A 13,395-nucleotide genomic window follows, 5' to 3' on the forward strand; every position below is an offset into this window, starting at 1 on the left:
CCTGACCCTGACCATTTCCTTACCACCACGTGGTTGGAGAAATGTGACCATGGTCCCTTTCATAGATGGTCATCTCCTCTACTACCCCTCGTGCAGTGGAAGGATTCCAGCTCAGCAATATAGAGATACAAAAGTGTAAAAAGTTTCAGGGCCCCACAGAAACTCCAGAAGGGGCTCTGGCCAACACCAGGATTTCATCTCAGAGAAAAGGACTTTTGCAGAGACAGAATTTCAAACAAACGATGTAACATTGGGAGTCTGCCATGGGTCAACCTACTGTTCAGGAACCTCCAATGATCCCAGCCGAAACTTACATGTGTTGTTTGTACTACCATCTGGGACACGCCACTAAACAATCATATAAGAAAACATGAATAACACCAGGTGTTCTCGAGAGAAGCCATCTGCCTCTTGGCTGTTGCTGACGGACAGGGAGAGATTCTGAGACTTCCCCTCAAATGACGCCTTCCCCTGTGGCCCCATTCTGTGTCTCACACACTGACTCTCTGAGGAGGAAGTCAGGAGGATCAGTGTCCCTGTCATCTCCTCACCCGCCACAGCTGCCTCCCCTCAGTTTTCTGACACACTCAGGATGTGGCTGTTATACTGTGTCTCTCGCACAGTAATACGCGGCAGTGTCATCAGTGCTAAGCTTGCTCAGTTCTATGTAGGCTGTGTCCTTGGACTTGTCTGCAGTGAGTGTGAGTCTGCCCTGGAACTTCGGTGCGTAATATGTACTACCACTACCAGGGTATATCCTTCCCATCCACTCGAGCCCTTGTCCCGGGGCCTGTTGCACCCAGTTCATCCCATTGTTGGTGAAGGTGTATCCAGACGCCTTGCAGGAGATCTTCACTGAAGTCCCAGGTTTTCCCACCTCAGCCCCTGACTGCACCAGCTGTACCTGGGAGTTCACACCTGTGGACAGCAGACAGGAGTGGGTGGACTCCCCTTGACTGGCCCTGTTCCCTCAGCCCAAGGAATGGGGACACTTACCTGCAGCCACTGCCACCAGAAAGAGAATTCTCCAGGTCCAGCCCATGGTGGGGACTGTGCACTCAAGGGCCCCTGAAGGTGTGGGTGTGCCTGCTGTGTGAGGTTGTCAGGACACAGACACATCTGTATTTAACTCAGTGTCCCTGGTGTGATTTGCATATTCATGAGGAGGTAGAATTCATAGCTGAAGGCCTGGTCCAACCTGAGAAGGGGCTGGGGGAAACACTGAGTTCATTCAAGGGGAGGGAAGAGGTCCACGTTCTGACCCTTGTTTGAGGAGATGAGACCTGCCCTGTCCCAGGAGTCTGTGCACACAGAGCTCCCCCTCAAGAAGCCAAGCCCTTTCAGGACCTTCCTCTCTGGGCTTCCCACATTTGTGTGGCCTGGAGACATCTGGACACACCTGGGCTCTGAGGTTATTTCTGGGATCTTGTAACTCCCAAAGGGATATAACAGTGACATTACAAAACCATTGTAATGCTCCAGTGTTTTCCATTGGAGATATTAAGAATTCCATAAACACCACCTGCATACAGGCTTTACTGCTCATCAATTAATAAGTGTTCCTCCCCAAAAGATAAGTATGCACAATTTATCTTTCTGTATCCTATACTTAATTTAATTTTGTTTTTTGTGAGAGTGAGTGCAAAATTTAGTTTTTTAAAAGTAATTTTTATTATTTTTTTACTTTTTATTGAATCACTGTGAGATCGAACCTTAAAAAACGGTTCATGATTCGATTTCCATCATATAGTATTCTTGTTTCTGAAGAGAAACCCCTCTCACTTCTGAACTCACTCCAGGCCTGCAACTTGGTGCTCTTGGGACTTGTCACCCCCTGCAGCCCGGTCTCCACACTGCAGGGAGAACCTCTGGGCTCTCAGGGGCTTTAACCTCTTGGTGGTTCTAATACAGGATTGAATCCTCGGACTTCACTTCAGAAGCCTTGTTCTAGACTCATTCTTTTTATGGGCCTTGTACTCTGGTATTGAGCCACATCTGGCATTTCTGAGGACTTACTCCTGACTCTGTGCTCAGGAATCTCTCAGGTTTATACATCCTAGGAAAACATTGGCAAATCAAATTCTTATATATATAAAATTACAAGGTGATACTGTGCATTCTTTGATGAAATTATGTAAAGGAGATACAATAAATAATTTACTCAAATAGAATGATATAAACTATCAAACGAAAAGAGGATTCAAATATATAACTAAAGACTTTAAACAGATATATTAAATTTGCTAAAATAATGAAGACTTTAAAAACCATGCGAGTCATAATACTGTTGTCAATATATTTATTATATAGCAGTATTATTCTAACAAATATTAGTAAACACAAAATGAGTAGAATAATATAAATAAAGCTTTATGGCATATATTAATTGAACTCTAATTTTTTCAGTGATACAAAATAATATATTATTTAAAGAAATTTACTTAGAGAAATGAAAGGGGAGAGAAAGAGAGACCCGTGTTCATAAGAGCACATGGGTTTCTCCAAGTGGGAAAAATCCTTGAGTTCTGATTTCTTTTTCAGACATGTTAGAAGTCTGGAAAGTCTTTAGAAAATTTTCCACCTAGCACAAGTGAAAACTTGAACAAGTGAGAATCAGAGATTCACTTTCAGTTTCTGTGAATTCTATGAAAAGTGAGATGGACAGAGGAGCAAAATAGTATTATCAAAATAAATATACTTAGAGAAATGCAAGCAGAAAGAGAGAAAGAAAAAGAGATGGCACAGGATTGTGACAGGAAGTACAGTCCAAACACAGAATCTGGTCTTCATCACGTGAGTCATCCTTCTCTTTGATGATCCCTAGGATTCTGTACAGTCTCTCTCTCTCTCTCTCTCTCTCTCTCTCTCCCCCCCCCTCTGTCTCTCATCTATGTATTGCAATACAGACACTGAAAGATTATCATGTATGTCCTTTTTACTACTTTCAACACTCAGTTCTTGTCCTGAGTGATCATATCTAACTATTCCTGTCAGACTGGTCCTTCTCTGTCCTTTGTCCCCCCACACACTTGTGGCAAGCTTCTAATCATTGTCCAGTCTTTCTGGTCCCCTTTTTTCCTGACATTGAATATAAATCTCTTATAAAAGTTTAAATCCCACAGGACAGTAAAATTAATCTATACCTGTCCCTCTCCTTCTGACTCTTTTCACTCACCCTGATACTCTCCATATCCCTTCATTTATAAGCAAATTTCATGATTTCATTTTTCTTGGTATCTGCGTGGTGTTTCATTGTGTAGATATACTATGTTCCATCCAATCATTTGCTCTGAGATACTCGTGATGATTCAGATTTGGCTATTGTGAATACAACGTTGTGATGCATTAGACATGGGAATGCAAATCTATTTCCAAATTAGTGTTTTGGGTCCAGTGGGGTCAATACCAAGAGTGGAATTTCTGGGTCATATGGAACCTCAATTCTTAGTATATTGGTTAGTATCTAAGTCTTTTTGAAAAAGGTCAATCTGTTTAATATTCCCACCAGCAGAGAATGAGGATTGAATGTTCCCCACATCTAGGCTAACACAGAATGTTTAGGTTCTTTGTGAGGTGTGACTTACTCCTTGGTATGAGGTGATATCCCATTATTGTTTTAATTTGCGTTTCTCTGATATGTGATGGGGAAAATGTATTCCAAAAGTTCTCTGCCTCAGTCTCCTTTAAGGATCTATCTGTTTCAAACCACCATTTTAGATATTTTTGTTAAATCATACAAGTTCTAAAAAATAAATTGTACAAGTATTTTATATATGTTTTTTAATTAATTAATATATTTTTAATTCGTGAATGAACATGAGGGCACATTTACAGATTTATACACTTTTGTGCTTATGCTTCCCTCATACAAAGTTCGGGAACCCATCCCTTCACCAGTGCCCATTCTCCACCACCAGTAAACCCAGCATCCCTCCCACCCTCCCCGATCCCATCTCCACCCACCCCACCCTGCCACTGGCAGGGCATTCCCTTCTGTTCTCTCTCTCTAATTAGCTGTTGTGGTTTGCAATAAAGGTGTTGAGTGGCCACTGTGCTCAGTCTCTAGCCCTCATTCAGCCCGCAACTCCCTTCCCCCATATGGCCTTCGACTACATTATAGTTGGTGATCCCTTCTCTGAGTTGCAGTTTCCCCAGAATGTGAGGCCAGCCTCCAAGCCATGGAGTCAACCTCCTAGTACTTATTTCTACAATTCTTGGGTGTTAGTCTCCCACTCTGTTATTCTATATACCCTAGATGAGTGCAATCTTTCTATGTCTGTCTCTCTCTTTCTGACTCATTTCACTCAGCATGAAACTTTTCATGCCCATCCACTTAAATACAAAATTCGTGACCTCCTTTTTTCTGACAGCTGCATGGTGTTCCATTGTATAGATGTACCAAAGTTTCCTCAACCAGTCATCCGTTCCAGGGCATTCGGGCTTTTTTCCAGATTCTGGCTATTGTAAATAGTGCTGCGATGAACATACATGTGCAGATGTTGTTTCGATTATACTTTTTTGCCTCTCTGGGATATATTCCCAGCAGTGGTATTGCTGGGTCAAATGGGAGCTCAACCTCTAATTTTTTAAGAGTCGTCCATATTGTTTTCCAGAAGGGCTGAACCAGTCGGCATTCCCACCAGCAGTGTAGAAGGGTCCCTTTCTCCCCACATCCTCTCCAACAGCGGTTGCTTTTGTTCTTTTGGATGTGTGCCAGTCTCTGTGGTGTGAGGTGGTATCTCGTGGTTGTTTTGATCTGCATCTCTCTGATGATTAGTGATGTAGAGCACTTTTTCATGTGCCTTTTGGCCATTCGTATTTCTTCCTTGGTAAAGTTTCTGTTCATTTCTTTGCCCCATTTTTTGATGGGGTTGGATGTTTTCTTCTTGTAGAGTTCAACCAATGCTTTATATACCATTGATATCAACCCCTTATCTGATGGGTATTGTGTAAATATCCTTTCCCATTCTGTGGATAGTCTTTGGATTCTGGTCACTGTATCTTTTGCGGTGCAGAAGCTTTTTAGTTTAATGTAGTCCCATTTGTTGATCTCTGTTTTTACCAGATTGCTTAGTTCCGTGTCACCTTTGAAGATACCTTTATCTTCAATATCGTGGAGGGTTTTGCCGACCTTGTCTTCAATGTACCTTATGGTTTGTGGTCGAATGTTGAGGTCTTTAATCCATTTTGATCTGACTTTTGTGCATGGTGTCAGGTCAAGGTCTAAGCCCATTTTTTTGCATGTGGTTGTCCAGTTGTTCCAGCATCATTTGTTGAAGAGACTTTCCTTGTTCCACTTCATATCTCTTGCTCCCTTATCAAAGATTAGATGATCATACATTTGGGGTTGTGTGTAGGGATATTCCACCCTGTTCCATTGGTCTACGGCTCTGCATTTGTTCCAGTACCATGCTGTTTTAATTGTTACTGCTTTGTAGTAGAGTTTGAGGTTGGGGAGGGTGATGCCTCCCATCATCTTTTTCCCACGAATTGTTTTAGCTATCCGTGGGCATTTGTTGTTCCATATGAATTTTAGGATTGCTTGATCCATTTCTTTGAAGAATGGCATGGGTATACTTATAGGGATCGCGTTGAATCTGTATAATGCTTTGGGGAGTATTGTCATTTTGACAATATTGATTCTCCCTATCCATGAGCAAGGTATATGTTTCCATTTCCTCATGTCTTCTTTGATTTCATGGAGTAGCGTTTTATAGTTTTATTTGTAGAGGTCTTTTACATCCTTGGTTAAGCTGATTCCGAGGTACTTGATTTTCTGGGGCACGATTGTGAATGGGATTGCTTTTTTCGTGTCCCTTTCCTCTGCCTCATTGTTTGTATATAGGAAAGCCATGGATTTTTGGGTATTGATTTTGTAGCCTGCAACTTTACTGTATAAGTCTATTGTTTCTAAGAGTTTCTTAGTAGAGGCTTTGGGCTCCTCTAGATATAGTATCATATCATCTGCAAATAGTGAGAGTTTTATTTCTTCCTTTCCTATCTGGATGCCCTTGATCTCTTTTTCTTGTCTAACAGCTATCGCAAGTACTTCCAGTACTATATTGAAGAGAAGTGGTGAGAGTGGGCATCCTTGTCTTGTGCCTGATCTTAGAGGAAAGGCCCTTAGTTTTTCTCCATTGTGAATAATGCTTGCCGTAGGCTTGTGGTAGATGGCTTCGACTATCTTGAGGAAAGTTCCTCCAAAACCCATTTTGGTGAGAGTTTTCATCATGAACGGATGTTGAATCTTGTCGAATGCTTTCTCTGCATCTATTGATATGATCATATGGTTTTTATCTTTACTTTTGTTGATATGATGGATTATGTTGATCGATTTCCGGATGTTAAACCATCCCTGCATCCCTGGGATGAATCCCACTTGGTCATGGTGTATGATCTTCTTGATGAGTTGTTGGATCCTATTTGCTAGTATTTTGTTGAGGATCTTCGCATCGCTGTTCATCAGGGATATTGGTCTATAATTTTCTTTCTTAGTGGTGTCTTTGTTTGGTTTTGGTATTAGGGCGATGTGTGCTTCATAGAAACTGTTTGGGAGAGTTCCTGTTTTTTCAATTTCCTGGAAAAGCTTGAGGAAAATTGGCAACAGGTCTTCTTGGAATGTTTGAAAGAATTCACCAGTGAATCCATCTGGGCCTGGGCTTTTGCTTTTGGGGAGATTTTTTATTACAGTTTCAATTTCCTTAACATTAATGGGTCTATTCAAGTATTCCAAGTCTTCTTTGTTCAGACTTGGGAGATTGTAGGACTCAAGGAATTCATCCATTTCTTTTAGGTTCTCTTGTTTTGTGGCGTATAGACCTTCGAAGTAGTCTCTAATGATCTTTTGAATCTCACTGGTTTCTGTTATAATGTCCCCCTTTTCATTTCTGATTCGATTTATTAGGGTTCTCTCTCTCTCTTTCTTTGTGAGTCTTGCTAGCGGTTTATCAATCTTATTTATTTTCTCGAAGAACCAGCTCTTTGTTTCATTGATCTTTCGGATTGTCTTTTTGGTTTCGATGTCATTAATTTCGGCTCTAATTTTTATTATTTCTTTCCTTCGGTCTGGTTTGGGTTCCTTTTTCTGGTCATTTTCTAAGGTCTTGAGCTGTGAAGTCAAATTCTCTATGTGGGCCCTTTCTTCCCTCCTGAGGAATGCTTGGAGAGCTATAAATTTTCCCCTTAACACGGCTTTTGCTGCGTCCCATAGGTTTTGATAACTCGTGTCCTCATTTTCATTTGTTTCTAAGTATTTGTTGATTTCTTCTTTGATTTCCTTTCTGACCCACTCATTGTTCAGCATTGAGTTGTTTAGTTTCCAGGTGTTTGATTTGGTTCTCCATGTCGGTGTGTGGTTGGCTTCTATCTTCAGCGCTTCGTGGTCTGAAAAGATGGTTGATACAATTTATATTTTTCTGATTCTATTGAGGTATGTTCTGGGGCCCAGTACATGGTCTATTTTGGAAAATTTTCCGTGTGCACTGGAAAAGAATGTGTATTCTTTCTTTTGGGGGTGTAAACCCCTGTATAGGTCTATTAGGCCTCTCTCTTCCATTTCTTCTTTCAGAGTCAGTGTTTCCTTGCTGAGTTTTGTTCTTGTTGATCTATCCAGAGGTGATTGAGGGATATTGAAGTCTCCAACTACTATTGTGCTGTTAGTGATGTCCTCTTTGAGGTCTGTAAGGAGTTGTTTTAAGTATTTAGCCGGTCGTTCATTGGGTGCGTATATGTTTAAGAGTGTGATTTCCTCCTGTTGTACATATCCCTTGATGAATAGAAAGTGGCCTTCGCTGTCCCTTCTAATCTTTTTCAACCTGAAATCTATATTGTCGGATACTAGGATGGCCACTCCAGCTTTTTTAAGGGAGTTGTTTGCTTGCAGGATTGTTTTCCATCCTTTGACTTTGAGTCTGTGTTTACTCTGTTTGTTCACGTGTGTTTCTTGTAAACAGCAGAATGTTGGGTTTAATTTCCGGATCCATTTTGAGACTCTGTGTCTCTTGATAGGTGCATTTAGGCCATTGACATTGAGAGAGATTATTGTGATGGGGTTTTGTGTCATCTTTCTTTGGGGTTAGTTGTTCTTATGGGGTTCCTCCTTAGCTTACAGTAGCCCCCTTAGACCTTCTTTTAAGTTTGGTTTTGAGTCTATGAAGTTCCTGAGCTGTTGTTTATCTGAGAAATTGTGTATGGTTCCTTCGAGTTTGAGTGAGAGTTTAGCCGGATAAAGTATTCTTGGTGAGGCATTCATTTCGTTGAGTTTTTTCACTATGTCCCACCATTGTCTTCGGGCTCGGAGGGTTTCTTCTGACAGATCGGCCGTAAATCTGAGGGGTGCTCCTTTGTATGTGATTTCCTTCCTTGCCCTTGCTGCTTGCAGAATTGTGTCTCTATCGATGGTATCCGTCATTCTGACTATGATATGCCTTGGGGTCTTTTTATTCGGGTCTCTTTTTGCTGGTACTCTTCGGACTCCTTGTATCTGGATGCCTGCCTTCTCCAGCTCTGGGAATTTCTTAGCAATGATATCTTTGACTGTGTTTTTTTCATTGGGGTTGCTTCCCTGCGGTTCTGGTACTCCAATGATTCTTATGTTGTTCCTCTTGAAGTCATCCCCCAGGGCTCTGATTCGCTCTATAGCCATTTTGAGGTCTTTGGCCATGATTTGTTGTTGTCTATAAGCTTTCTGCAGCTCATCTTCCAGATCACTGATTCTGTCTTCGGCTGTAGTCATTCTACTGTTGAGGGCATTTAGTGAGGTTTTTATTTCATCTACCGATTCCTTTATTTGTGAGACTTCCGTTCGAAGGTTTGAAATTTCTGCTCTCATTTCTTCCTGCATTTTTTTGGTAGATTGTTCCAGTGATTCATTCATCTCCTCCCTTAATTTATTGGACGTCTGTTCCATGGTTGCTTGGAGTAGGTCGACTCTCCTCCAGATTTCCTCTCTGAATTGTTTATCTGAGAGGTCGTAGATGTTGGGAGCCTCTTTTGAGGTTTCTAGTATCTTTTCTTCTCCCTCTCTTCCTGGAGGGGATTTTCGCTGCTTCTTCATATTGTTATGGAAGTATAGGATTGGAACTTTGTAGGTGTTTATTCCTACTACCTCTTGCTGAGAGAAGGAGGGGGCTCTGTTTGTGCTATTGCTGATGGCAGCTTTATTCCTATTCTAGAAGTCTTCCTTACACTCAGCCCTTTCTTTCTGATTGATGTTGGGGCTTTAATGAAGACTTAAGGCTAAGTTGTCTTTACGAAAGCTTGCTAAGCTTCTCTTATCCACTGATAATTTTTCTAAACTTAGAGCTGATAGGCTAGTTCGCATAAGTGAATGAGATGTGTTAAAGCGATTTTCAAAGCAAGAAGACTATACGTAATGTGCTAAGGTAGGAAATAATATCTGTGGCCGCGTTAGCGGTGGCCACTCTGGCAGGAGGCCACGCCCCTTTAGACCACGCCCCTTTTAGGCCACGCCCCCGTTTCTTCCTAGCAGGGGCTCCTGGGACGTGGGTCCCCAAGTCCTGGCGGCCGCGTGGGAACCAGGGGCGCACTCGGGAGGCGTGGCTGGGAGTCTCCTGATTACCTGGGAAAAGGCCGGGTTGGAGGGAGCCGGACGGACGGGAAAGCTGGGGCGGTGGGACGCGGGAAGTGGCAGCGGCGGCAAGGGTCCCATTTTATATATGTTTTATTGATCCTACATCAGTGAGGGGCAGGCAGATATTTTCCTCCAGTTTTTTGATTGTCTTTTGATTCTGGTCATCATTTCATTTACATTGACTGGGCTTTTTAAAAGAGATAGACTGACAACTCAAAGCATGAAATGGTGAAAACGTTGGCTCCATGTAGATTCTGAAATAGTTTATGGGAGGGAAATTGAATCAAGAAGACAAAGAACCATGTGTTTGAACTCAGCGGAGAGTAACTGCTTGTTAGCAACACAAAACGTTTGTCATGGGCTGACCACAATCACAAACACAAAGTCCCCTTCAATGGTGGGTGCACAAACAGCTGAAGGAGTCAGTGAATCCTCAGGTGGAATTGTGACAAATGTGGGTGGATCATTGCAGGTTCAGAGTTGGGAAACCCCTCACATGTCTTCACAGCACATGCCCTCACTCAGTCTCTGTGCACACAGCAAGGTCCTAGGATGTGGTTCCTCCTTCCACAAGCAAACAAAACAAAACAAACTCGACTCTGGCCTCACTCCCCACTGCCTTCTCTGAGAGTCACCAGGGCTCAGCACTTCCCCTTCAGACTAAGCTGATCCTTGGGTTCTTTTTGTGTCTCTTGGAAACCCAAAAGCATTCACTAGTGGAGATGATCATAGTTGTGTTCACGGCAGCACCAAGTACAGTAGCCAAGATGCACACACAACACACAACAGCGGGGTTCAGTTCTGTGTGTGTTCCCTTATTCAGTCATGGAGTCCTTTCTTTCTCTCCTTCAGTTTTGTTTGAAGGACAGTGATCATTGTTCCCTTCCTTCTATCGAGACTCCTGAGTCTCCCTGTCAGTGTTTTCTTCAGGCCAGAGAGCACTGAGAGGATTGTTGCTCACCACACGCCCACAGATCATGGAATGTTATATTGTACTTCCCTGGATTCAATCCACATCCGTTAAAACAATAGAATTATGTTTTCATTATGATTTTGCTCTGTGGGAACTGAGAGTGTAAGTTCCCGGTGGTCTGGGCATGGACTGGGTCAAGTTCCTTACTCTATTCAGCTAGGGCTGTGACTCTAGTAACTTCTGGTAGCCACAAAGCCTGTGGTATTTTCTCAGTGGGCCTGGGAGTGCCAGAGGTTGATCAGCAGGAATAACTGTGGATTCTGGTGCCACAGAGCCTCACTGAGACCTGTGACATCCCTCGGGAACAGGATTTAAATAATAAAGTTATTGAAATTAACACGTGATATTCAGAAATAAAAACTCTCAGTCCAACTGCATATAATTGAGAGCCCAGAATAAATCCTTAGATCTTTTACGGTGAATCTTTGGGAAAGAATTTCATCCAGTGAAGTGAAGCAAGGAAAATTTCTTCAACAAATGGTGTTGGGAAACACCAAATAAAAAAAGAACAACAGAAGATAGAATTGAATCCATATCTTACATCAGACATAGAATTAATTGAAAAGTGGATTTATAGTCCAGCTTTGACTGCAGAATCCTTAAAGCACACAGAGGAAAACCTCGGCCAGTCTCTCCATGACACTGATAAAAATCATAAAATGGTGGGGCAAAGAAACAGATTCTTTCCAAAAGCAACATCAGTATGTGCTATAGGCATATGAAAAGTCTTTTATGGACACTTATTATTCAAGAAATGTTAATATAAAGTACAATGAAGACCATCTCTTCCCAATGAGAATAGCTTATATGGAAAATACTGGAAACAACCAGAGTTGGAAGGTAGCCAAAGAAACACTGTTTCTGTGTTTGTGGGAACCTATCTGTAGAAAATACTAAGAGATTTCTCTAAAGAGTGAAAACAGAATTTCCAAGTTGTAAGTGATTCTATTTTTAATAACTTCACCCAAGCATGAAGACAATCATTAGAGAAAATACATGTAAACATATGTCAGTTGTGGCATTTAGAATAGTTTCCAGGTCATGGAAACAATTCTAATGCTTAATGACAATTTTATGGATAAAGAACTGTGGTATATATACACAACGGGATACTATGCAGTTATAAGAAAAGACAAAATACTAGTCTTTTCTGCACCATGGATGGAAGTAGAGAATATCAGATAAAGTGAAGTTTGTCAGAGGGAGAAGGACAAATTCAGACAATCTCATTCATCTGTGGTACACAGAGAACAGAGCGTCAGGAAGGACAGGATCCAACAATAACTGTCCCTGCATCCTAACCACATTTTGGGGTTCCCTAGAGGAGTCAGGTGGGGGCTTAGATCACTGGAAAGAAGAGAGCGAGCACAGGGGCCACAGCAGAGTGTGTGTGTGGGGGGTGGGGATTTGGTGCTGGGAGAAGTGCAGGGAGTTTGTGACCCACAAGCATCAACACTCAGATGTGTTCCCTCTCTGATAATAAAAAAGATAATGGGGGAAATCTCTCCTTTATGTGAAAAGCAATAACCTTATTCAGAAGAAAAACTGATTAAAATTTACCTAATGAAATATAACAGTCTCTAAGAGACACTGAACAGAAGGTGGAATACTCAGTTTTGTACTAGAAGAGAAAGTAATAATTAAAATCTATATATTTGATGTATTATTTTTTAAAAATGTTATTCCAGAAAAAACAAAAAACAAGTTGTAAAAGAATGGAGAATATTCAGTATCTGTACTGCAAACCCTAACACTGAGAGAGAGAGATAAACTGAAAGAGAAAGAGAAAGAGAGAAGAAAAGTGCTCCCATAGAGGCAGGTGGGCAAAGGGTGGGGGGTCGGGTGGTGATGGGGGGAAACTGGAAATGTACTCTGGTGGAGGGGTGGGGATTAGAACACTGTATGACTGAAACAATTATGAATGTCTTTGGAAAGATTCATCTCACAGTGATCTAATAATAATATCATAAAAATAAAAATTTTAAAAAAGAACGAAGAAGAAAGAAAAGAATGTAACCCTTACAGGCCCCTCCCCATCTGCTCCTGGAGCACAGCCCTGGAGTCCTGGGGTCAGAGCGCCCCCTGCTGTTCACATGCAGCCTTACAGCTCCCCCTGTCTCACTCAGGAGGTTTGTGTCTGGGCTCACAGGGACTTGTCCTCACTGTGTACTGGGTGGGTCCTGGTGGGCTTGGATTCTGGGTTTCCTCCCCATGGGTCTCTCCTCCAGAGCATGAGAGACCATAAAAGTGCGTCTGAGGACACGGGACTGTGGCCGTCAGCACAGCAGGATTCATGGTCATGCTCTCCTGCTTCATTAAAAAATATTCACTTTTTAGTAGAGATAAGTACCAGGAGGATTACTCCACAGCTTAGAAGCCAGACTCGAATGCTGGGGCAAAAAGGCAGCTCAGACAGAGAAGGGACCAACAAGTAAAAAGTGGGATGGGAGATGCGGGCTGAAAGTAGACTATAGACTGAACATGATGGCCACTTAATACCTCTATTTCAAACCACAGCACCCCAAAGGAGAGAGAGAGCAAAAGGGAATGCCCTGCCTCAGAGGCGGGGTGGGGTGGAGGGGATGGAGTGGGGGTGGTGGGAGGGATCCCGGGACCATTGGTGGTGGAGAATGGGCACTGGTGGAGGGATGGGTACTTGATCATTGTATGACTGAAATGCAAGCACGAATGTTTGTAAGTCTATAACTGTACCTCACGGTGATTCATTAATAAATTTTTTTAAAAGAAAAGAAGAATAATGACTCGTTGGAACATTATATGGCTGAAACACAATCATGAACAACTTTGTAACTGTGGAAAAAATTAAGAT

At 42.1% G+C, this 13,395-nt stretch overlaps 1 gene segment (V, D, J or C); it reads right to left on the bottom strand.

The window, feature by feature from the left end:
• Window positions 1-601: 601 nt before the first annotated feature.
• Window positions 602-1,042, bottom strand: LOC129399980 (immunoglobulin heavy variable 1-69-like). The segment is given in 2 exon segments: window positions 602-918; window positions 997-1,042. Coding segments are annotated over 2 exon segments (363 nt in total).
• Between the last annotated feature and the right edge of the window lie 12,353 nt (window positions 1,043-13,395).

The sequence above is a fragment of the Sorex araneus genome, chromosome X (assembly GCF_027595985.1).
Source record: "Sorex araneus isolate mSorAra2 chromosome X, mSorAra2.pri, whole genome shotgun sequence".
Lineage (NCBI taxonomy): Eukaryota > Metazoa > Chordata > Mammalia > Eulipotyphla > Soricidae > Sorex > Sorex araneus.